General features: G+C 38.3%; 1 protein-coding gene across 4 annotated transcripts in view; it reads right to left on the reverse strand.

Moving 5' to 3' along the window:
• Nbea (neurobeachin) overlaps window positions 1-24,853 on the reverse strand; it is a 467,863-nt gene that overhangs the window by 162,530 nt on the left and 280,480 nt on the right. For all 4 annotated transcript variants that reach the window (XM_050120186.1, XM_050120187.1, XM_050120185.1 and 1 more), the window contains 2 exons: window positions 21,687-21,811; window positions 7,421-7,564 (listed from right to left, as the gene is read on the reverse strand). In XM_050120186.1, coding sequence (XP_049976143.1) covers window positions 7,421-7,564; window positions 21,687-21,811 — 269 coding nt within the window. The remainder of the gene's footprint in view (window positions 1-7,420; window positions 7,565-21,686; window positions 21,812-24,853) is intronic.

Here is a 24,853-nt window from a genome sequence, read left to right on the forward strand (position 1 = left end):
AATAAGGTTTATTTTTGGAGGAATAAATCCATTTGTCAAAAGTCTTGGTTCTCCTATTTACTAAGCTTTTCCAAAGGTTCAATAAGAGCCTTGTAAGTAAGGAAGATTTCCACACGGTTAAAAGGAAGGCAATGCACAGCCTATATGAAATGTTGTGTGAGAGGAAACACATCTTCAGTTAGAGGTTCTATGCAGACTCCAGGTAACAAATTGTGAAGACAGGGATCTGAAAATTGCAAATTCACTGTATAATTGCACAGCCATTTTGGTGAGCGCCTGGACCAGACTGTCACTAAACAGTAAGCAGAGTTACTATCCAAGCCAGAAACCCCTAGAAATAAGATGTCATGTTTACATAAAATCTTATATGCAAAAATGCAAAGACAGCCCCAAAGGTGAAAGAACCCAAATGTCTACCAACCAAAAACAGATAAAACAATGCAATCTATGTAGAAGGGAAGAGTCCTTGCAGGAAGGACAGATACGCTTCACCATGGGTCAGACAGAGAATGCACAGAATATAAAATGTGGAGGCAGAGAGAAGACCAGTGGTTGCTTATAAATGTAGGGAGAATAGACAAACACAGGGAGAACGGCCAAGGAGCACAAAGTTTCATTTAGGGGCAACAGAATATTCTGCTTGTGGAGATAATTGTGTAACTGTTAATATGCAAAAATAATGATTTTTTTATTGCATATGCATCAATTTACTACTGATTAGTGATGTAGCTAACCAACATTTCCCAAGAAATGTCAAAAAATGTTTAAATGACTTACAAGATTAACTAGTAAACAGTATTTTAAATGGACCTAAAACAGAGATGGGTTCTATCTAAGAGGAGATAGGAATGTAGGAAAAACTCTGATGGTTTATTTTCAAAGGTGCATCAAGCCAGGCTATAAAAATCCAGTTGCAAATGAGCAGAAAACATTTGCCCTTGTGAATCCCTGCTAGTCTAGCTATTCCTGACTTTCCCAACACTGCTAAATTATCCCCTTACCCAAACTTGAAATTTAGATGAGAGAAATGCTACAGAAACTTTAAAATAAACAGAATGATAAGTATAAACATGGACCTACGTATGTTTTTTGTTTAATAAAAGAAAAAATTTAAGTGACATATAGAAGAATAAGACCTAGATAACAAGTGAGATTGTCACTACTGACCTTTCAAATATGGGAGGAAGGGGCATGCATTAGGCCCCACTCATAAACTGTTCTCTGTGTTCAGTCAGCATGCCTGCCATGCTAGACTGATGCACGATTTTGATTTTGCAAGTTTGTAAACTAAACTGCATCGCTTTGGCTACAGTGAATTTCTACTTCTCTTATTGTGAAGTGAGGATCTTTGGCTACAGGGGATTTCTAGTTCTCTTATTGTGAAGTGAGGATCCTGTTTTCTCATAGAGAAATTGCAGAATGGAGAGAAAGAAATAATATTTCTGGTGAAAAAAGTTTGAACATTAAGCATATGGAAAATATTCTCAGATACTGAACATTAAATAGGTGGTAATAAAAGTTCATTATGTAAACAGCAATAGGTAAACTTATTACAACTTACAACACTGGTAAAAAAACATTATTACAGTTATTAACTCAGTAGAATTACCTAAATTTGCAATACTAAACTCTGGAAAAAACAATAAAGAATTTCAATTTGACTATGTAAAATATTTCTACTGTCACTCAGCATGTGAGTCTCTTTTTAAAGATTTATTTTTATGTGTATACGCCTATATGTAGTATGCAGGGTGCCAGAAAGGGCTGTCAGATCCACTGGAACTGCAGCTACAGATGACTGTGAGCTGCCATGTGGGTGCCAAGATCTGAACTCAGGTCCTGTGAGAAAGCAGACAGTGCCCTTGGCTGCTGAGCATGTCTCCTCCAGCCCCCTTTCTTACTTTTTTTTTTTTTTTATTATTTTATGTGTTGTATGTTTGGTAGTTTGAATGAAAACGGTATCTATAGGCTCATAGGGAGTGGCACTATTAGAAGGAGTGGCCTTTTGGAGTGGGTGTGGCCCTGGTGGAGGAAATGTGTCATCAGACATGCTCAAGCCAGTGGGCTTGCGCTCTCTCTCCTCTCTCTCCTCTCTCTCTCTCTCTCTCTCTCTCTCTCTCTCTCTCTCTCTCTCTCTCTCGTCTACTGGTCTGGATGTAGAATGCTCAGTTCCTTCTGTAGCACCTGCTTACCACCATGTTTCCTGCCACGATGACACAATAGACTAAACCTCTAAACTATAAGCCATTTCCAGTTAAATGTTTTCCTTTAACAAAACTGCTGTGGTCATGGTGTCTCTTTGCAGCAATAGAACATTGACTAAGACAATGTGTGCCTGCATATGAGTTTATGAACCTCATGGTATACTGGTACCTGAGCCAGAAAAGGGTATTACATTCCATAAAACTGAAATTACTGATGGTTGTGAGCTACCTAATGTGGGCACTGGAATCAAAGCCAGACTCTTCCTAAAAGCAAAAAATTCTTTTAAATATCTCTCCAGTCCCATGTAATTTGGTTTAAGAGAAACAAAATACATTATACCAGTGGGCTGGCATTCTATCAGTTGAATGCAATCATCTCCATGTCTACTCACATAAATTTGAGTTAATCTTTCATTTCAGTTTATTATTTGAAATTTTGGAAGAAATAACTTGCTAAATTTCAAATAAAATAATTGTCATTTTATATTAAATTCAGTTAGCTTATACTAATTTATTTCAGTATTTCAAGTAAAAATATAATTAGTAAGATGAAATATTTAGGCACATATGGAATCTTAGGGCTAATTCACTTTGGTGGATCACTATAAACTAAAACAGCAATTAAAGTAAATTAGATTAGATGTTAATAATATAATAATTACTTAGTTTATTGGCAGACTCCTATATTAAAATCCTATTAGCTGCTTGCTACAAACATAGTAAGCTGAGTGATTAGTAGTCACACACATTTAACTTGCCTCTTGAGATGAGCAGCTTGGGAAGAAGAACTAAAAATGAAAAAGAAAATCAAGTGACATTGAAACTACAGAACTTTATGAACATTTTATTTCTATTAAAAGCAGAGACTACCCAACAATAAAAAAATACAACAAACACCCAACATTCAAGTAAAACTGTGTTTTTGCAAAGCATTCTTTAAAAAAATAGATTAAAAAACATTTACTAGAGTGGAGTTAGGCAACATGTAGGCTATTATTAAAGTTAAAAGTTACTGTTCCTACTTATTCATATTCACAGACCTCTAAGTACTAATGTGCTGGAATGTGCTAAGACAGAGCGACAGGAAAGGCCCTGGCTTTATAGTTCCATGTGAAGATTGCAGTGCTGCCTCTCAGCTGTATTTCTGTCAGCAAAGCATCACTTTGTAAGAAGAGGGCAATGGATTCTGTCCAGAAGCAGGTTAAGGTTATCAAGTCACTTGGATATTTTTGATGTTATACTTCTTTTAATTTTTTAAAAAATCATTTATTTTTATTCCATGTGCATTGGTATTTTGCCTGTATATATGTCTATGCGAGAGTACTGGATAACTTGGAACTGGAGTTATAGATAGTTGTGAGCTGTCCTGTGGGTGCTAAAAATTGAACCGAGGTCCTTTGAAAGAGCAGCAAGTGCTGTTAAGCACTGAACTGTACTTCTGAGTTAAACTAAGAAGTGAAACATGGTAACTTTCATGCCTGAGATGTAAACAGACAATTGTGACTTTACAGAATGCTTCCTGAGACACCAAATGAGCATGAGATAATATCAATACTATACATAGATTCTTAGGCTCTTTTGCCTTTTTACTTGGAGCTGTCTCCTGTAATAGTGAAGTTCTCTTTAGGCAGTATAGCACTATCAGGAAATTTAGGATATGTTATGAATAAGAAATACATTATCTTATCTCTTGCCTCTCACCACTTGCATCAGATGGGGGAGCTGACTCTCCCATTACAGTCTGCAGTGGGCCCTGTCCCTAGCCTGGCAATACAGTAGACCTGCCCTGTTGACAGAGGTGCGGATGAGATAGCCCTGCCTGTATGAGAGTTGGCCACACCCCCTCATCTGACATGTGGTTGTGAGGGCGAGGGAAAGAAGCCTCTCCTCCTTTGTCCTTGCCATCTGTGGTGGGCAAGAGAGCTGATTCTCCCCCCTTACCAGTTGTAGCACTTTGGAAAGTGGATCCTGCACCTCGCCTGGGGAGCACAGCAGAGTCAACTCTGTTGGTGGAGGTGTGGGTGAACCAATCCCAAAGTTTTGAGCATGGGAGGGATGTCCCCATTACTTATCTGTCATATGCATAGGCAGAGGAGAGATGCCCAAACTACATGCCCCCATCAATGCCTGAGGCAGGTGGAAGAGCTGTCTCTGTTATCCTAAGAGTGGGAGAGCTGTCCCTGTCCCTCATCAGCTGCAGCATTTGAGAGAGTGGTCCCTATGCCACACGTGGGCCACACAGTAGAGCTAGCCTTGAAGGTGCCGGTGGATGAGAACCAAACCCGAGGATGTGAAAGCTGGAGAACAAGCCCTACCCCTTCCTCATCACTGCAAGGAGTGAACTAGCCAAGGCAATGCTGCAGAGCTCAGCCTGGCAGTGAGGGTAAGGGAGACCTAGCTGAACAATCCTGTAGCTGCCCAGGTCCACAACCAGGGTTATGACTTGGTCCATCCCAATATCCACCCCATCTGTGATCTGTTGAAGCAGAGTGGGGTTAGGTCTGTCCTGTAGATCCAGGTCTGCTGGATCTCCATGACACAGGGCAGCAATGGGATGTCCAGGAAGAGTTCCAGTGAGGGCCCAGTGTCCATGGTATGGCAGACACCAGTGGACCTCGAACCAGACCAAAGCTTCTTTGTGATAAACGCCTGATGTAAAGATGTGTGGATAAAGGGGTTTACTGCATGACTCAATGTGTCACACTGCAGCATCCACGAGGAGATTTCCCGTTTTTTTCCTTCTTTTTCTCTTAAATTTTATTTCTTTTTGAGGAAGCGGGTGGGGGGTGAGTGGGACTGGGAGGAATAATGTGAAAGACACAAAGAATAAATTTTAAAAGTTAAAAAAAGAAATATATTATTAGCCATATGGTGGTGCACACCTTTAACCCTAGCACCTAGGGAGGCAGAGGCAGGGGGCTCTCTGTGAGTTCATTCCGCCTGGTCTACAGAGAGAGAACCTGGACAGCTAGGGCTACACAGAGAAACCCTGGTTTGAAAAACAAACAGAAACAAAAAAAGAATACGTTGTTAACTGTCTGAGACAGAAATAACTATGATAATGGTATTTCTTAGAGCAAAAATGTTACCCATTTATAAGGTTATTATTAGTAGATTTCATTACATTTAGAGATTCTGATCTGTAGTTAACTTCTGGAAATGAATTCTGTATTGCTATGTCAGTCATGACAATGAAGATCAATAATGAGCTTAGCATTTACAAAACACACACACCTCTGTAAATTCTGTGCACTATTTCTGTCTCTTTTTTCTGCCTTTTATGGAACGCTCTCCTCTCATTCACTTTCTCTTTTATTTAAGGCTCCAGGCGACACTCTGGGTTACTGTTTTAAAGATGAACACTATCGATTAGGCAAGGGATCATCAGTATTTTAGGATACACTCTAAGCTTTGCAGACAGACATCCTTCATGAAAGAGGAGAAATTAAGACCCAGTGGATATGAACAGGTGCAGATCTATTCAAAGGACATCTGCTGAAAGGATGGAGTTATAGGCCCGAGAGACAGATGGCCAGAAATTATACAATCTTATTTTTTTAGTGACTTTCATGAAATGTCACTATTACTTATACATTAATAATTCATTTCAAGGGTACTTTCATTGCTCTAAGGTGTCTGATCTTAATGTTTCACTGTTATGGACAGAAATTAAAAGTTAGCTATCATTAAAGGACAGAAACACAGGAGAGTTACTAGTGTTTGGTGGGTTGTGTGATTGGCAGATTAATATTAATACTGAGCAGATTTAATATATGCTTCAAGAGACCAAGCAATCTTGAACCAGCTATTTTTGGTGAAACAAAATGCCAGGTAATGCAAACTAAAGTACATAATGGCAAAACATGGATGTTCGTACAAGTGAATGAGGAAGAGCGAGGTCAGACACAACACATGAGTTTCCTATGACCTCAAAAGTAAAAGTGACTTCAGGAAAAGAGTCATACCTGCTGCCAAATTTAACAAAAGCTTTTATCTGCCTTCATTTCCAAAAGTAACATACCAACATTTACTTAGGAATTGGAGACAAACATTTGGTATTTAGGATACAGGAAACAGAAAAAATAGGTTTCCGGATACAGAAATGATAGGCATTTCTAGGGCCTGGCACTACAACAACCCTGCTTAGTCTATCCTCCAGAAGTGGGAGGATGGGAGTCTATCTCCCCGGTGTGATGAATAGCAACATTTCCGCTGTAGGAACAAATCGCTGCAGGCTTTTTATAGAGCTATACCATATTACTTTCAGTAAGCAAGTTCCTGGAAACAGTAGTGTAATACTTTAAGTAGAAAGATGCACAGAAGCCTCTGCTCCACTGCTACCCTGTATTCCAGTGCTGTATGGGTTGACAACAAATTGAGCTTAAAGCTTAATCGGAGATCTGAGTCTACGAAGCAGGGTGGTTTTGTTGTCATCTGTTTGAGACTGAATTTCATTGCACAGCCCAAGCTGTTTTTGACCTTGCAGTCTTCTTGCCAAGTGCTGAGATGGCAGTGTATTACCATATCCAGCTAACACAGGAGCTTTAACCTGGCTCTAGGTAGGATGTATTCTCACAGCCTGATTCCTGGACTCAGTGCATGCTCTACGCCCGTGCCCAAGCTGTACTTGTCTCTTTCTGCTTTTATCAGACCTCAAAGGTTATTATCTGATCCTTGAAGAAGTCCACACCCAATCAGGCCATGGCAGATCCTGTTCTTAATGACCTCAGACCAGCACCAGACAAAGAGAAGTTGAGGGTGGGACAGGGAGATTAACTGTTAGTAACTGGGGTTTAGAGATGTGAGGGTAGAGCAAAACATTCCAAAGAATTCGTCGTGGAGGGGCTAGCAAATCCTGTGCACACCTTGCGAAGCACCCATTTTCCAAGGCTGCTGGCAGGTTAGAGACACAAAAGTTGAGGGACTCACTTTCCTACCTCCCAATGCAGCAGCAGTTTTATGTTACGTGTACTCAGAATTATTTTCCCATCCAAAGCACTGTTCCTCATTGCACGTGTGTGCGTGTGTGCTGCTGGTTATTTACTGTCAGTGAAGCACACTTGATGGACTCCAGAGAGTGAGGCACTTTAAATTATCAACACTTGTATGAATAAGCACCATGACATCCACTGGCATCCACTTCTTCACCAGGAGCTAGTCTGAGGTCAGTGGCTTTATGTGTTCCTCATGACAAGCAGAAGCATATTAACAAGTACCTGCGAGGTTGTCGATTTCTTTCTCCTGGAGCAGGCTGACCGCATCATCATCTCCTTCCAACATAAGCTCAGCCTCTGAGTTCTGGTTTACGATTGCTTGGCTTCTGAATGCTTTCTTAGACTTCACTACATCTTCTTCAGTGCCTATATGCAAGCAAAATAGCAGTTAGTTACTGTGAATGTATTTGCACCTAGTGGGCATTTGATACAACATTTTCTTTCCTCTATGCTATGACTGCTATTCCTCTACAGGTACAAAGCATTTTAAAATACTTCTTTATCCTGTTTGTCTGGATTCCTCTGAGAAAAGTTGAAGGAGGTTTATTCTTTACAGATGAAGAAGCAGGGGGAGCAAGCTCTTGGCTCACCGAGGCCCTACAATCCATCCTTCTATTTTCTTTTTTTTTAATATTTATTTATTTATTTATTTATTTATTTATTTATTTATTTAGTATACAATATTCTGTCTGTATGCCGGAAGGACAGAAGAGGGCGCCAGAAGCCCCTACAGATGGCTGTGATCCACCATGTGGTTGCTGGGAATTGAACTCAGGACCTTTGGAAGAGCAGGCAATGCTCTCAACCACTGAGCCATCTCTCCAGCCGCCCCCCTTTCTATTTTCTTTACAATGCACTGTCCCTGATTTTACCTACAGCCCTTTCTACTTGTTGAGACCAGGTCTTTCTGACTTGCCAAGGTTGGCCTTGACTTGTGATTCTCTTGAGCAGCTCTGAGTGGCAGGATTGCAGGCCCACTCTATCAGACCCAGTTTATAACCTATTCCTTGTGACTCCAGAATCATGCATGCTCTACAAAATAGCCGTTTTCCCTTCAAATTCAGCTTCCTGATCCATACAACTTTAAAATTTTACTTATATAACCGCATTTGGTGTGAATTAAATAAATAACGAATCAGTTTTTGAAAGTTGATGATATAGGTCTAAAGAAAACAGGAAAGTGTTCACTTCTAATGAAGAAATGGTGTCAACTGGGAAGCTATAGTAAAAGGTGGTGAAGGTAGAATGATCCTCAATAGACCTATTGCATAAAGTGGTTTCTCTACCAATTAACAAAATAAACATGGATTTTCTGAAACTATATCCTGCTTTGGTATATGGCTATGCGGAGAGATCCTACCTCAAAGAAAACACACACACACACACACACACACACAAAACAAAACATACTAGTAAGGCTGAATTAAAGAACATATTAAAAAGAACATTCCAACAGCTAAGATGGTTTTATCTCAGAGGAATAATGCTGGCATACAAAAAATTGACTGTTTGACAAACATTTTCACATTCTCACACACCTGCTTTGGGTGAAAGCAATCTAAAATTGTTAAAACTGCAAATAAACTGGACACTTAATGCAAACATAAAATAACCCACATGCGAAAAGCTCTTTTTCATACTATTTCAGTCTAAGGCATGCCATGCTGAACATGCACACAATCTTGTCTGTGTCCCTTGAAGTCTAATCTGGAGGAAAATACTGTGTTCTTCTTACAGCATCTGGCATAGGCTTGGAAGACAGCACTGACTAGTAGGATGCTGCATGCAGTGTATATACTCCTGGAAATCAGTCCCATATGGTAGTGCTGTGCTTAGTGCCAGGCTCTGTGATAACAGTGCTCCCAGGGCATGTCAGAGCTCTGGCCCAATATTCGCCTGATGCAATTTACAGTACACTTATTTGGTCAGTTTTCCTAGGCCATTCCACAGGCCTTTCAACAGTGCATCAATGCTGGTGTTACTCAAATGCTTTCCTGGAAGCACATCTAGGTACTGGAAAATTTGCACTGGGAAACAGCATGTGAGCCTATTCTCAACCCTTAGTTCCTGCTTTCTTCTCTCCCTGTCCTATGTAGCTTTTCTCTTCTTTCTTTACCTCTCCCTCTCCCCACACACTCTCTCGCCTTTTTCTTTTCTTTTTTTGAGACAGAAGCTTTTCTTTTTTGTAGCGACTGGAGCACGGATTATGCTTGATAAATACAAACCGATCCAAAGGCCACAAAAAAAGTGTGTGTGGGTCCTTTCTCACTGGTTCATGGGTGATTCTTATTTCTGGAATACAAGATGAAGGACAGAGCCTGGAATATTTCAGACCTATATCCCAATACGAACTCTGCATAGCAGCAATGTCTGAGGGGAAGCAATAGTCTCAATCCCTTTACTAGTTGGGCAGTAATTTAATAAGAAATTCTGAGCTTGCTTTCTTTAACAAAAGACACAAATGCAATGATAACTCAGGAATCTTTTGCCTGCACAGCAGCACTCATGCACTGCCCACCTGAGTTAATTAGCTTGTTCCTCCTTTCTCCTGCTTAGGTCAAGGGTGAGGATTCATCTTGTGTAATGCTGGCCACTGCATTACTTTCAGCCATTACCTGGTATGGAGGCTTTCACCAATGCACAGTTCATATGACTCTCAACACATTGTCAGAATATTTATCATACAATACAAGTACCCTGGATAGCTTCTGGAATATGCCATGCTCTCACATCCCTCTAGATCTGTACTGATTGTATGCCCAATGTAAAGGGTTTTCCTTTTCTATTTTTTAGTTGCCCTTCATTACTCCCTTCGATCAGACATTTGTCCTAGGTGACCCTGGTGCTGTCACATCTGGATCTGGATACATTTGGATACATACTGGAGGCAGGATCTCTTATGGACCTGCTCTCTGCATTACACTACTTTGTCATCTCTGAAACATAAGGGTCTGGCACTCAGTAGGTGCACACAAAACCTGCTGAAGTTCAGGTTTAAATCCATTCCTTGTCATGACTTGTCCATTCTTTTACTTAAGCTCTCTCCACACCTCACAAATCTTCCAGCGGAAGTGCCTAGCATTTGCTTGCATATGTATCTCCACAGACACCTGGAAGCCCTTCGATGGCTGGAATCACATCTGTCTCTGTATTCCCCACACTTAGCACACTGCCTGGTAAGGAACGAACACTAATAAATCCTCAATGAATCAACTGAGGCACAGGAGTCACCTCTGAATATCTCTAACTCAAAATTTCCCCCAAATGCCCCAGAGTCTCACTGATTTGTGTTAATTTATGTGAAATGGAGCCCAGGTATTTGCATTAAGGTAACAATGCCTGTTAAGTTTCAGTCAGCCTAATAAGCAAGTTTTTCCTTGTATAGAAGAAAGAGCACATCTTTATGTGACTATGTTACCACAGTAAAAATCTACCTGTAAAGAACATGCAGTAGAAAAAAGGAACTTGGAAATGTATCAAACTTTGTTTGATCTCTTCCGGCTTTGAAGCAGAACACAATTCAAGTCTTTTCATGGTATTTGCTAAAGGAATTGGTACCTACACAGAGGGCTGATCAGCCTTCCTGAAGTGTTACCATCTTGCAGCTCAGTGAACTTACCAGTTTTGTGGAACTGAAATAAACATTTGTCTAGATTAGAGAATATGAGATTTAAAGGTGCTTTTCAATCACAATATCCTTTATGAATTAGAGTTTCATCCATCAACATTACAGCGAAAGGAGGCAAGGTCTCAGAGGGCTGTCTCATTACAAGGCTTGTAAACACTGTCCTTAGAAAGAATTGGTTTATCACCTAACAAATCAAACTCTGATTGAGAGGAGAATTTATTTGAGATCATCTGTCTTAGAAGACATGTTGAACTGAATGTACTTCTTGGCCTCTTTAGCCATTCATCAAGAAATTAACGAGCAAATGCCACAAACCACTGGAGCGCCTTAGTCTTGAAATGGGAATCACACACACACAAATGAGCAAAGCCAGACAGGAGAGACAGAGAGGCTCACTTCCTAAGAAAATATGAAAATGGCATGGGAATGTGAAGTTTCAGAAGAAAAAAGTACTACAGACTTGTAGATGAATGAAGTCAAATGCAAAATTAGACTTGTTTTCATTTTCTACCATGTTTAAACATAGGAAAACATTTTCCATAGACTTATTCATAGAGTTATAGAGACACAGTGCAGCCCTGAAGACTTTCTTCCTTCATAGGTTTCTCTTACTAAGCAAGAAACCGTAAGCATCCAAGTATATTCTAATTGAGCTAATTGCTAATTAATTAACTACCTTTTTTCCCCTGCCAGGGACTCTATGCAGGGCCATGTACGCTACCAAGCTAAATCATCCACTCTAACAAAGCATATTTAAAAGCGAAGTGACAGGAAAACTAAAATGTCTCCAGCATTGCTACTATGTGCCAGCACCACACAGCCTTATTACTATTGCCTTAATTTTCATTGTCTTAAGTAACCGTAAGTTAAGACATTGACAATATGCGTACTATACTTGTTGATACTATCAACGTCTGAAAAAAAATCAAGATATAGCAATTACTTTGTTGCCATTATATTATTTTATATTGACAAACAAACACCATAAAGGACAATATAACATGGTTTGTTTTCATTTAAGGGATTATTCTACAGGTAACTGCAGATACTAAAAACGAGCAGCAGTCACAGGGCAGAAGAGGTGGCTTAGGGATTAAGTCCTTTAAGCCTGACACAGGTGATTTTAGTTCATCTGGCTTATCTCCTGATGTCAATCTTCTGTGTGCTAGATATGGATTTAATTTATCTTCATTTATTTTAAAATGTTTTATTTAGAGATTTTTCTTAGCGACATTCTTCCCACTTTGTTTAGTTCTGGTGTGGTACTTAGGATGGAACCCAGGGTCATGAGCCTTCAAGGCAAGTGCTCTACCATTGATCTACATCCTCACTTTCTTAGTGGAATTTAATTTCTATCTTAGGCATTGAGTAAACAAATGTTTGTTGAGAAAGCACATAAAAACAATATTGTTACAACTCACCCACTAATTCTCTTATACACTTGTGCTTAAGTTACTTTCCTTTGCATGTTTATCAGTTTATTCATAATGAGAAACTGGACTTTACAATTTACCATTCTTTATTCTTTCCTTTTATATTCATTATAAACATTTTTTAAGATCTACACCAATTTCCTTTTCTTAATTTGTGTTTTTAAAAAACCTATATTTTCTCATTTTACACGTTAAATTCAGTTCCCACTCCCTTCCCTCCACACCAATTTCCTAACTTTGGTTTCCAATCTGTGAAGGAGGAATAATGAGCATTTTCCCAACCCAAGTTTTAAGGGATTACTGCAAAATTAAAATGAGATAGTGGGTGCTTACATATTTTGAAGCTTTACTGCTCATGATATTAGTGGATTTATATAAAGGGAGAGAAGAAAGTAGGCAAATGTGAGTCATAAACCTAAAGTAAGATCAGCCTGATCCTGAAATCCTAAGCGCACTGCCTGGCCAGCATCAGTGCCCTTTGCTTTGTGGGAGATCTCCTTCCACCATGCTACTACACAAGGTCGAGTCTGCTCATAACCATTACAAAGCACAACGTACCCACAGCTAGTCTAATAGATGCTTCCTGAACAAAGAAGAAGATGCAGCTCATGTACTGTTTCACTGTGAAAGAGAACACAGTGCAGACAGCTGGCATTTAAATACTTTCTCCCAATACCATTTTATTCATTCCATTCATTATGTTATTATTAAACAAGCTACACAAGCATTAACTTTTTTTTATATTATCCTATCTTTATCACATTACTATCTTCATCACATCATCACCACCATCATCATCACCACCATCATCACCACCATCATCACCATCATCATCACCACCATCATCATCACCACCATCATCACCATCATCATCACCACCATCATCATCACCACCATCATCACCATCATCATCACCACTATCATCACGTTTTCTAAAACATGATTCAATCTAGGGCCTCATGCATGCTAGGGAAGCAATCTAAACAGAGCTATGTCACCAACCCCTTTTTCTCGTTTTTTTGAAAAGTTTGGATACAGGATTTCACAAAGTTATCCAAGCTAGCTTTGAGCTCAAAGGGAAGGCCTGGCCAGCCCTAAAATAGTGATACTCCAAGCACAGCCTTGCTGGGATCATAGTCATGTCCAGCACTCCATAAACATTTCTGATGACTTTTGAAACTTTATGCAAGGGGTATTTTAACAACATGAATGTTTAAAATCTTGGTTATCTGTAGAAAAAGAACTTATGGTTTCTCAGTAAAAACTAAGTTTAACAGCATTTTCTCTTTTTTTGAAGGAGGTCTTTGTAGGGAGGTTGGCAGAGTGAACATTTAATGTAATTTTATTTTTGCCTAAATGTATGATTTGAAAATTCTAGTTTGTAGACATCTGGAAATCAGTTTCACAAGAGGGCATTCTTTTCAAAAGAGAAATTCTTTGCAATATACATCATTTCACATTTTTTCAATCTTATTCAATGTGTTTTGACAAACTACCCTAAAGTAAGTCAGATAAAATACTGTGCTTAATCTTCAAATTTAAATAATTTTTAAAAATAAAAGTACCAATGATATGGATACTTTGGGAAATGTTAAAATAAAGATTATTTTTTCATTAAAATTCAAGTCAGAGCAACAAATACCTTTACAGGATAGTATTTTTTTTGTAACTCTATAGAATATGATTTAACTGCTATCCAAAGAAAAAGAGTTCAAGATAAATTCATCTTTCACTTAATTAGGAGGTTACAAGATCTCACGTGATGACATGGATGTGTCAGTCCGTCACCAAGCACCACAGGGTTCTGACTGAACAGAGAAGGATGAAGGAAGGATTTTTATCTCAGAGACACTTACTGCTCCCAACTTTGGGTACCATGCTTAGTGAATGTGTGAGATGAAAGCTCAAGGCACACACACATGTGGAAACTGGCTCTAACAATCACTAAGAAGTAAATATTTCCTTTCTAAGCAGTTTAAATTTTAGAAGTAATTTTAGAGTTACATTTAAAACATAGACCACATATTTTCTCCTTAAGATGGAGATATAAAAGAAAAGACTACTTTTAACTTAACCATTGTCTGAATAGAATACTGAGAGAGAAATTTTATGCATGGGGAAAGAAAGGAAGAAAGAAAAAGAAAGGAAGAATGTGGAAAAAAGAAATAAAAAACCAGAAAGAAGATGCAGAAAAATGCCAATGGTGAAAACTCTGCACTGCATTAAAGAGACTGGAGTCCTGAAGCACATTCCTCTCTCTTTATACGCGATCCACCCCCAGAAGCTTCATCCCATCTGCATAAACTTTTCTGAGAAATATTTTCCCACAAGCGAAACAGGATGCTCACACTCAGACAAATTCTGTGTGTTACTTCATCACCTTCATAGACTAGCAGAGTGATTAGTGGGTAAGCTTCATAAATCAGATGTAAAGGCTGCAAGATCAGCCTTCATTCTCCTTCCTTTAGTTGTGGTATTTCTGTCCAGATGAAGATCTAAACACCATTCCCACTACAATTCCTTACTGTTGACACAGAGTTTAGTGAATGATCACAGATAGATATTATATATGCTCCCATAAAATAAAAGATTTAAAAATGGTACTCGAATCATTATTGATGATACATCACTACCTTGCAAACAATGGGAACAGTGCACCCTCTGTGTTGCTACCAAGGAGGAATGTACAGACATTCCTTATCCCTTCAAGTCCTCTGAACAGCCAGAGTTGCTATGTACTAAACATTTAGTATTACCAATCGGTGTATTAATTAAGATTCAGTGAAATTATTCAGAATGTTAAACCCTGTTCAGATTAGTTATGCTTATAATGGCTGACCAGAATTTAAAAAAGAGAGAAGAAAATGGCTACCTAACACCCACAGTTATTGCTCACTAGAAAAGGACAGCGAGGACACTTGCAAGCAAAAGAACTGGATCAATATTAATGCGATTTTCATTTCATGCTTCCCCAACCCCAGTAAGCTGACAATATACTCTGATTATGTGAACTGCCTGAGAGTAACACAGGTTATTAGAGCAGGAGGTGGAAATGGGAGGCACTTTTTATATTGACAGGCCTGCTAATAGAGTATACTGATTTTCAAAGACATGTAATACATTTTCACAATTTGGTTCTGACAGCAAAAACAGAATTTCATTTATTCTTAATTCAAAATATTCATATGTAAGCAATATTTTTTAGAGCAGACCAGTAAAGGTGCATTCATAAGCAGCATTTTAAATGGAAAAATGCAATTAAAAAGATACAAGAAAATGTTATTGCATTTAAGTGAATTTAAGCACAATATAACTATAAAATGTTAATATAATAATCTAAGGCAATTCAGAAAACTGTATTACATGCTTTTTAGAAAAAAATATATCATACTAACTCCTTATGCATTTTAGGACTAAACCATCGGTAGAATTTTGAGTAGTCATGAAGTTAGGGATCACGTATAATTATTTAGAACAGGATGTTGTATTACTTGAGGAAAAACAAACAATGCTGTTGGGCAAGTTTGGAACTCATTATCTTACAGGTCAGGACAATGTGTCAACAACTCTGCCTGATTTCACTGCAGATTCTGATCCATGGTAAGGTGCGTAGAGAACAGTGAGGGGAGAGGAGTGCACCCAAGTGGAACAATAGTGGGGCATTCCCTCTTTCTACGCAGTCTTCCCCTAGAAGATGAGAGGGATGGGCTGGGGAGGGAACTTGAAAAAGAAAGAACAGTGCTAGATTCTGTGCCCAGAGGGATAGACGGGAGCAGAATATAAGCCTGAAATCCTATCAAATTTTGAAAAGGAATAAACATGAAGTCTATGACATAAACAAAAACTGAAGAATGGGGCATTTCCTAGAGCAACATGGGAAATTTGCTTTAAGTATCTCAGACTACCAGGAAAGGAGTAGAAGTTGGTTTGAATGGGCAAGGAACTGGCTCAGAGAGGGGAAAAAACAGTAACTAACTCCTTCTTCTTTATTACTAAAGCAATACACAGCCAGGATGCTGATGATGTGCAGGTTATTTTAGCAGTACTCAATGAAACAAACTGCTGGAGATGTGCTCAGTGGCAGAATGCTTCTTTACTTGGGTGCCCTAGGATCAACCCAAGTAGACAAAAAAGTTAATAATAAGTAAGTTAATAAAAAATAGAACTAAAACCAGCATTAAAAAATTAAGATAAATTGAAAAACAAACCTATATTATGTTTTCAGAAGTGACACAATATATAAAGCCTATGAATGACACTAAGGTGGCCTATACTACAATACCCTCATGGGTAACATGCTGAGAGTTCCCAGATATCATCATGTAAGCTCCATTTGAGGGAATGCTCCACAGGGTCAAGCGCACTCAGAACGTGGTGGGGTGGTGCTTGGGGTGAGCTTTGGCTCATCCACCACATCCCTAGGTTCTCTCATTTCTGTGGTCTGTTCTCTCCTAAACATAAACCTTCAACACCCCCCCTGTCTGTTTACAGCCTCATTTTCCTACCATCTCCCCTAACATGAGCCTCTGGTTCCTTCAGGTGGTGCTGTTTGGGGTACTTTACTCTGTATGGTGTTGACCTTTTTCCCACATGCTCTCTCTCAGGGGAATTCAGTTCATGTTTTCAACTGCTACTCAGACACACTACTTTCAGAGAGCTCACAGCACTGCTAGTACACTGCAAAACAAATACCTATTGTACTGTGCAATGCATTACCCATGCAGTTGTGTGTAGATGTTATCAGAAACTGGTCTAAAATGAGCAAACTAATGAAGAAATATGTTTCCCCTTGTCATTTGGCATAAGTCCACTAGATGAACTTTACCCCAGCTTCCTCTCTAGCATCTCAGAATGTTCTAAGATGAATAAAGTATAAACAACTCATTTCAGATCTTAAAAATGCTGCACTCACAGATATATCCTTAGAAAACTTATCTTTCAATTCAGTTTCCCAAACTGATCAAATATATGGTTAAGTGCAGTACATGGATCTCATCAAGTAAGTACAAGACAGTGACTGGGTCTTAATGAGTACCCAGTTCAACAAAAACATGGGTGCTCTAATGGGATACATAGAAAAATCGGATTTTTGTTTGTAAGTCATTGTTATTTTATCTGACACTATAAAATATCTAAAATAAAATTATATTTATTATTATAAAATATTCTATTAAATTATTATTTTATTTATAATCTAAAATAAAATAATTTTGTATCCAGAGTTACAGAATGATCCCAAAGACTTGCTTAGGGAAATTAGCTTCTTTCCCACTGAGTCATATCTACAGTCTTAAATACAAATACTTTATAAATTTCTATCATTAAAACAAACATGGAGTCTGTCAAGTCAAGGCTTTAAGCCTCTCCATCTTGGTGAATCCTGTCCTGTCCTGTCCTGTCCTGTCCTGTCCTATCCTATCCTATCCTTCCCTACCCTACCCTATTCTATCCTTCCCTACCCTACCCTACCCTACCCTACCCTACCCTACCCGACCCGACCCGTCCCGACCCTACCCTACCCTACCCTACCCGACCCTACCCTATCTGTTACACTTATTTTCCTCCCCATGTTGGCGATTTCTATTCTTTCCACTCTTACTTCTCTGCTCACCTGGTAAATGCAGAACATTCTCTTGAGGTAATTTATAAGTCAGCTATTCTTAGTGATATCTTCTCTGGTCAACCAGTCTCCTGTGCTTCTGTAGTTTAAAAATGTCCACCTCCCGAACTCAGTGTCTAGAACATGTGTGATACACAGAAACTGTTCAATAAATGCCTTTCAATTAGCACAGCTAGGCTTCTGAATCTGCTTAAATCCTTTGTGTCTAAATCTTCATTGTAAGAACAGGTAGGTAGTTTGGTGGATCAGTTTTTGATATGCAAAATGCCATGTATGTGCAAAAGGGTATTATAAGCATATTTGTAGCCTTTGTGACTCCACTTTAGGAAATCTATTTAAGTCATTTTACTAGCCCATAAAACCATAGGATGAAGACAAGGGTAGGAGACAAAGCTTATGAAGTGCTATCAAGAAGAGCTGGCAGACAACTGCCTGCAGGGCTTTCCTTCTCTTAAAATAATGCATCATTAATTTTTCAGCAGTTACTGGAACCTAATTCAAACCACTAATTTTTATTCAAATACATAGACAGAATTTATAATGCACAAATTAATGCAAGAGGTTTACTCATTTTTTCTACATAGTAAGGATGTGGGTTCTCAAATTTGTAATAATTGCAAGCTCTTGGAAGAATGAAGACAATTTCATAGTTTTTCTCAATGACTGCATTGCTGCACAGCGTTGTTCCCACTCTCAGCACCTTCCTATTTCCTGACGACTACATGAAACATATTACAGTAGCCATGCATGCAGCAGCAGACTAATTTAATTCCAGCTCATTACAGAGCTGCTTTTTGTGCATCAAGGTCATAACTTGATGGCTTCACAAGCTTAGATAAATCAGGTGTTAAGCAGACAGATCTCTGAGGAATGTAAGAATATTCTCATTTGCAGTTCTCAGCATATCTTATTATTTATTGCCAAAGAAATGACTGATTAACTTTGTCATCTTTGCTCTGTGTTTTTTTTTTCCCTCCCTCAGGCTGAGGCAGCCTGCCCTCTTCTGCAGTACCAGATCAGACCTATTTAAGATGATGTCTTTGATCACAGACACGAAGTACTCGCGATCCTAGGCTTTGATGAAATGTAGTTCCACTGTAATTTTATGGAAGAGAAACAGAAGCCCAAATGATGACTGACACTCAACAAAGAGAACCAAACTTACTAAGAGTTTCCCTTATTCTTTGTCAGCATGTATTTTTACACACTAGAATGTACCAGAAGTTGAAGAGTCTGTGTTTTACTTTAACATGTAACAGTTAAAACCCACTATCTCAATTTTTTTAATCTATTAATTAATTTGCCCAAAGAATATATCATGCAGATGAAAAGATAAGTTTAAAAACATCTTTCTTATGTAATTCCAATGCTATGGTTTGTAAAATTCCTGACAAATTTTCACTTGAAAGAGATTTTACCACTAAAAATCACCTAAATAACACATTCAGTACATGCAAAATTAACACATTCAACATCAAGAAAAAAATTACATGCCTCTAGGTTTTTATTAATCATATTCCAACACCAGAGACTGAGACTGTGCCAAATCATACTGAATTTTTTGCACACAACAACCTCATAAATTATTCAACTCATTAGTGTTACTAAAAAGGAGGAAAAATTCCATCACTGAAAAGGCTATTTTCCAACTGAAAAAGGTCAACTAGAAGTTTTAATAATAAAATCATGGAGAAAACTTTCAAAATCACTATGAAATAAAACTGTCTTTTGTTTCCTTAGAATTATATCAAACCCTGATTATTTACTCAAAGAAAAAAATTAATCTTATTATTTGAGACTCTGAAAATAATGCCATGAAATCTGAACTACAGATGGATATTTCTTCCCATCATGGAAGTACAACTTTATTTTAATCTAAACCATGTGGCTGGATTTAAGATATCAAGAAAGATCAGGTGGTCCAAGGCATTTCTACTAAGCCTGAAGTCCACTGCCTCTCCTTCACTTCTGTTACCCTCATGTAAACTCCTGTCTCCAAACTCATGATCTACACTAACAGGATGACTCAACTTGGACTTTGAAGTGCAGACATGTTTTGCCCACTAAGGAAGGCGACCTGTTTAAGAAACTGAACAAGGCTCTCTCAGTTTACAAGTCTTTAAGAATTCTATTTTATTACTGATTCCACTTTTTTACCCACACTGGGAGTTACCAGTATAAAACATTATTTGGTTCCTGAAACATGGACAAATGAAAAATAGTTTTCACCATAATCCAAAGTGGAGATTGTGCATATTCAAAGCCAAATGGCAAGTCAGGATTTAAAACATTTTATCATAAGGAGGTATAAATGATGCAATTATTTGACAAGGAAGAAGGAATACATTGAATGTTAACTTGTCTTAGGTAGTCTTTGGGAATTTGTAGCTCTGTCCTATGAAGGTTTCCTAACGGGTCTTCCTAACATCACAGATCTACAAGGTGGCTGTTGGTCTGCACCCTTCCAAAGTTCGCATACATAGACACACTGATGTTTAACAGAGGGTATTCAGACAATGGGCTGGGTTTTATATAGTTTGGTTTTTCTTTTTTTCTTTTTTTTGGCTTTATATAAATGTTTTGAATGTAAAACTTTAAAAACAGAATCTGCTTTCAATTAAGTCTCGCAGCATCTATTTTTATTGAAGGAAGTGCTCTGTAATCATTACTGGCAGTTCCTTCCTCTTCCTTCTGAAGTACTTTGTGCAGTTTGGGAAACAAGCAGGGCTAGAAGTAGGGAATCCTGGTTGTTTGCAATCTTCCCTTTATTTGTCTACTGATATCCCTCCATGGAATACTTCCCATTTTCCTGTACCCTGCTCCTTTTCTGAGAGCCAACCCTCTCCTCAGTTCCTGAGGTCCACAGATGAGCCCTGATGAAGGCTTGAAAAGGTGTACCCTGGAAATGTTCAGGGGCGGAGATCTGTGTTATGTTATCTTTGGTCTTCCATACCATGACCTGAACTCTGGGGACTGACCATCATGTGACTCTACCATAGGAACTGTACAAGTGCTTTAAATATATGTGGCCTGGATATGATGTTGGTTACTAATACTTGTCAAATAAAAACACCCTTCTTTCTCTTTACCAAAGAACCAAACACAAGAGAGACAAAAGAACCTGAATACTGGCTTCAGGGATCTGCCTATCTCTGGTCCTGCAATGATGGGGTTACAGAGGTATGCTTCTGTCCTACTTTAAAGTGGATATTGGATGCTGGGATTCTGAACTCAGCAAGACTGACTGACTGAGCCATCTTCCCAGCCTGATAATTTTCTGAGCTTAAAATAAATAGGGTGGAAATATTATGTTAATAGGTTACTAAAAACATTTCAGTTATATTTGTAAATCGAGATCATTATATAAGCCTATGTATAAATGGGTACACACACACAGAGATATATAAAAACACAGGTCTTGCAGCAGGGTCTGTGCAGTACCCACAGTAGAAAAATAAACAAAATACATGCCCACACTTGAGTACAAGATTATAATATATCTTTACATGGCTTGTGATCATTAAAGTTTGAAAGACATTGAAAAATCCATGTCACTGTAGTTTTAGGCTTTTGAAGGGATGTTAGGTTATGACCAGATGTGAGTATTTTATCCTTTTATAGTAAGATGAAGTCTCTCAAATAAATCTAAGAAATATGGAATTTGGTTCTACCTTGATAGCGCTAAAGGGCAAGGTGAAACATTTTTGACACTTAGGTTAGTATTACCCAATATTGCAAAACTAAATTCTTACTATCACAGACCCCTCACCTCAGAAGTGATTCTGCTTTTGAGGCAGTGGCACTCACCGTACTCAATTGCAGATTTGAGCAGTGCTTCAGCATGTGTGGAGCCAAATGCATTTCGAACAAATCTTCTCCTTCGTCGAAGATCATCCTCCCAGTAATCCAGACGCCAGAAATCATGCAACTGACTAGATGTGGGAAATAAATGACATTAATGTTAGTAATAAAAAGCTGAAACAGGAAATTCATTTGTTCCCAAAAATTAAATTTTACTTCATTGGTATCTATGGAAAATTAAGACAAGTGTGTTTGTATGAGTATTACTATCACAACAAGCAGTAGTTAAAACAGCTGCATTCTCGTACTTTATTCTCTCACACTGTAAACACTTCGCTACTTTTCTTTTTTTAGAGTTCTTTTCTCTACCAAACAATGATTATGAGGAGTTTAGTAACAAATGCAACATCAAATTGCAAGCATTAATGGCAGTTTCCTTTCTTTTACAGTTTATAACAAGCTTGTAAATCAGAATAGACCTTACTACAGATAGTCTGCAACTTAATGTCTGTAGCTTAGTAGACTAAATTAAGAAGAATAAAATATTGCCCATGTGGATCCGGTGGAGAAATGATTAAGATGATGTGCTGAAATATTCATTGAAGTAAATCCCTGCTGCCCATAGCAACCTGAGAAAAGTGCAATTTTATCCATTATTAATAATACCAAATTAGAGTTGCAAAAAAATTCCAGTATGTGGTAATTGTCTTGGTAAATTATTATTCTAGTGCTAAGAGTCCTCAGATGATTTTACAGCTTTCAGCTAATATAAACCATTAACAACTATGGTTATCATCGGATAACACTGTCTTGTACATGCTGAACCATTATTAAAACCCACAGTGCATTTCAGGAATTACTTGAAACATGCATATTACATGTTCAATGCAGCATTTTGTTATGGGGCTTTGCTTTCATTTAACTTAAAGAAACATTGGTGGTAAATACCTCAGCTTAAAGAGTTAGGTTTTCTGTTTATAGAATGTAGACTAATATAGTAAAAAAAAACGATGCTGTAAGTGAGCAGCACTGTTGAAAAAAACATAGTCTACTGTAGTATCAGTGGTGTTTTAACTACAAAGTCCCTTCTGAGACTCATGACCTTTACTTAACTCTAGGTGCCAGGCTCCCAAAATTCAAATGGCCCTCAGCACTGTCTTCCAGGCTCCTACTAGGATGGTCCATTAAGTACTGCCAACTGCTTTCTATTCCAAAGTCTCTAAGTCTTCCATATTCCTCTTACAAGCAGCATGGTCAGGCCTGTCACAGAAATATCCCACTCCCAATAAGACCTTCTGTCTGTGAACAGACACCACGATCAAGGCAACTCTTAAAAAAGAAAACATGGCTTGCTTACAGTTTTGATTTTCTTATTTAGTTTTTATTTTTATGGTAATTGAGGTTTTTTTTTTATTACAACACTGTTTGGCCTATTAACTCAGGCTTCTTTTTATGTCTTAAATTAATCCATTTTTTTACTTTCAATTACTAACAATTTTATTTTGAGGAACATTAAAAATGTATTTTAAATCAGAAAGCCCATGTCATTTCCAGTTCATCTTCCCTTCTACTCATGATAGGCCTGACTTTTAGATTGAAGCTTTTTTTTGTTTATTTTATTTTATTTTATTTTTGAGTTTTTTTTAAAGAGGTAGATTACTCTCATAAACTTCACAGAAGATTGAATTTACAAGATAAAACAAAATCAAAGATGGTAGGTAATCTGTTGTTGGACATTTAGCAATAAAAATTATTCAAAAGATCAGATAAAAGGTTAGAGTCAGAACAAACAGATACTTTACTAAAAACACATGAGACATTCCACACATTACCATAGACTAATCATTGATATTAAGAATTCTGTGTATAACTCGGGAGGCAGGGACAGGCAGATCTCTATAAGTTTGAGGCCTGCCTGGTCTACAGTGTGAGTTCCAGGACAGTCAAGACTACATAAAAAAACCTCTGTCTAGAACCCTGGCCCCTTCAAAGAAATTCCATGTATGCAATTTAACCCTGCCCAGGTCACACAAAAGCATGTGTCTAACAGATTGGTAATTAAACATTATCTTCACATGAAGAGGCCCTTTTATGAAACCCATGACTTCATACACTGAGTATACGCCACTAAGAGACTGCATGATAAAACCTGGAGCTTATGTCTTTTCTTTTCTTTTTGGAGTACTAGGGATTAAAATTAGAGCTTTGCACATGCTAGGCAGTGCTCTACCACTGAGCCACATACCAAGCCCTGAATTACACTTCAGTATGGTGTGATGCTAACTTGAGTACCTCAACTATATTTTTTAAATGGGTAGATTGTATAGTACATAAATTATACTAATAAAGCTATTATTAAGATAAAGGTGTCATTGTTTCTGTTTGGACACACTATAGATTATACTTCTTCCATCTACTTTTTTTTTTTTCCTTCTTTTTTTTTTTCTTTAAATGAAGCATGATCTTGTTATGTAGTTCAATATTGCCTTGACCTCGTAGCAAGGTCAATCCCCCTGCCTAAGTGTGTCAAATGATGGGAGACAGGAGCTGGCCTCCATGTCTAACTTTATGCATGTTGAAGAAAAGCATGCTGATGTGACTTTTGGGCAGTTATTGTGAGTGTCAGCCAGTCACTTTCACACAAGGGTCCCAGGGACAGTGGATAGGGCATAGGGTGGGTGCCATGTCCCTTTCCCTTGGCATACCATCTATTACTTAAGATGTTAAGAGTGACTTTCGGGAGTACTGCCGCTCTGAGGGCCTGTGCGGGACAAGGATGTGGATGAGAAATAAGTTTTGGTTTTTTTTTTTTCAAGACATGGTTTCTCTGTAGCTTTAGAGTCTGTCCTGGAACCCTCTCTGTTAACCAGACCAACCTTGAACTCACAGAGGATGCCTCTGCCTCCCACTGGGCCAAGATTTTCTTGAGTTGAATCCCTGAGGTGTTCAGGTTGTTTGTTACCTCAGTATAACCCAAGGGATAAGTTTGTAGGAAGCTAAGTATGACAGCCAATGGGCACGGATTTAATCATCCCACATCTGCTAGTTTTCCAGTCCTCTTAAAATGCAAATGAGAAAAGCAGCACTATTACACACGCTTATAAGAAAGCAGAGGCCAGGAGGGGTTGCTGTTCTCAACAGCAAGCATGTGCTCTCTGGTACTCGGATTTCTT

Source organism: Alexandromys fortis, unplaced genomic scaffold, assembly GCF_014885135.2.
Source record: "Alexandromys fortis isolate MF-2015 unplaced genomic scaffold, M_Fortis_MF-2015_v1.1 scaffold_172, whole genome shotgun sequence".
NCBI lineage: Eukaryota > Metazoa > Chordata > Mammalia > Rodentia > Cricetidae > Alexandromys > Alexandromys fortis.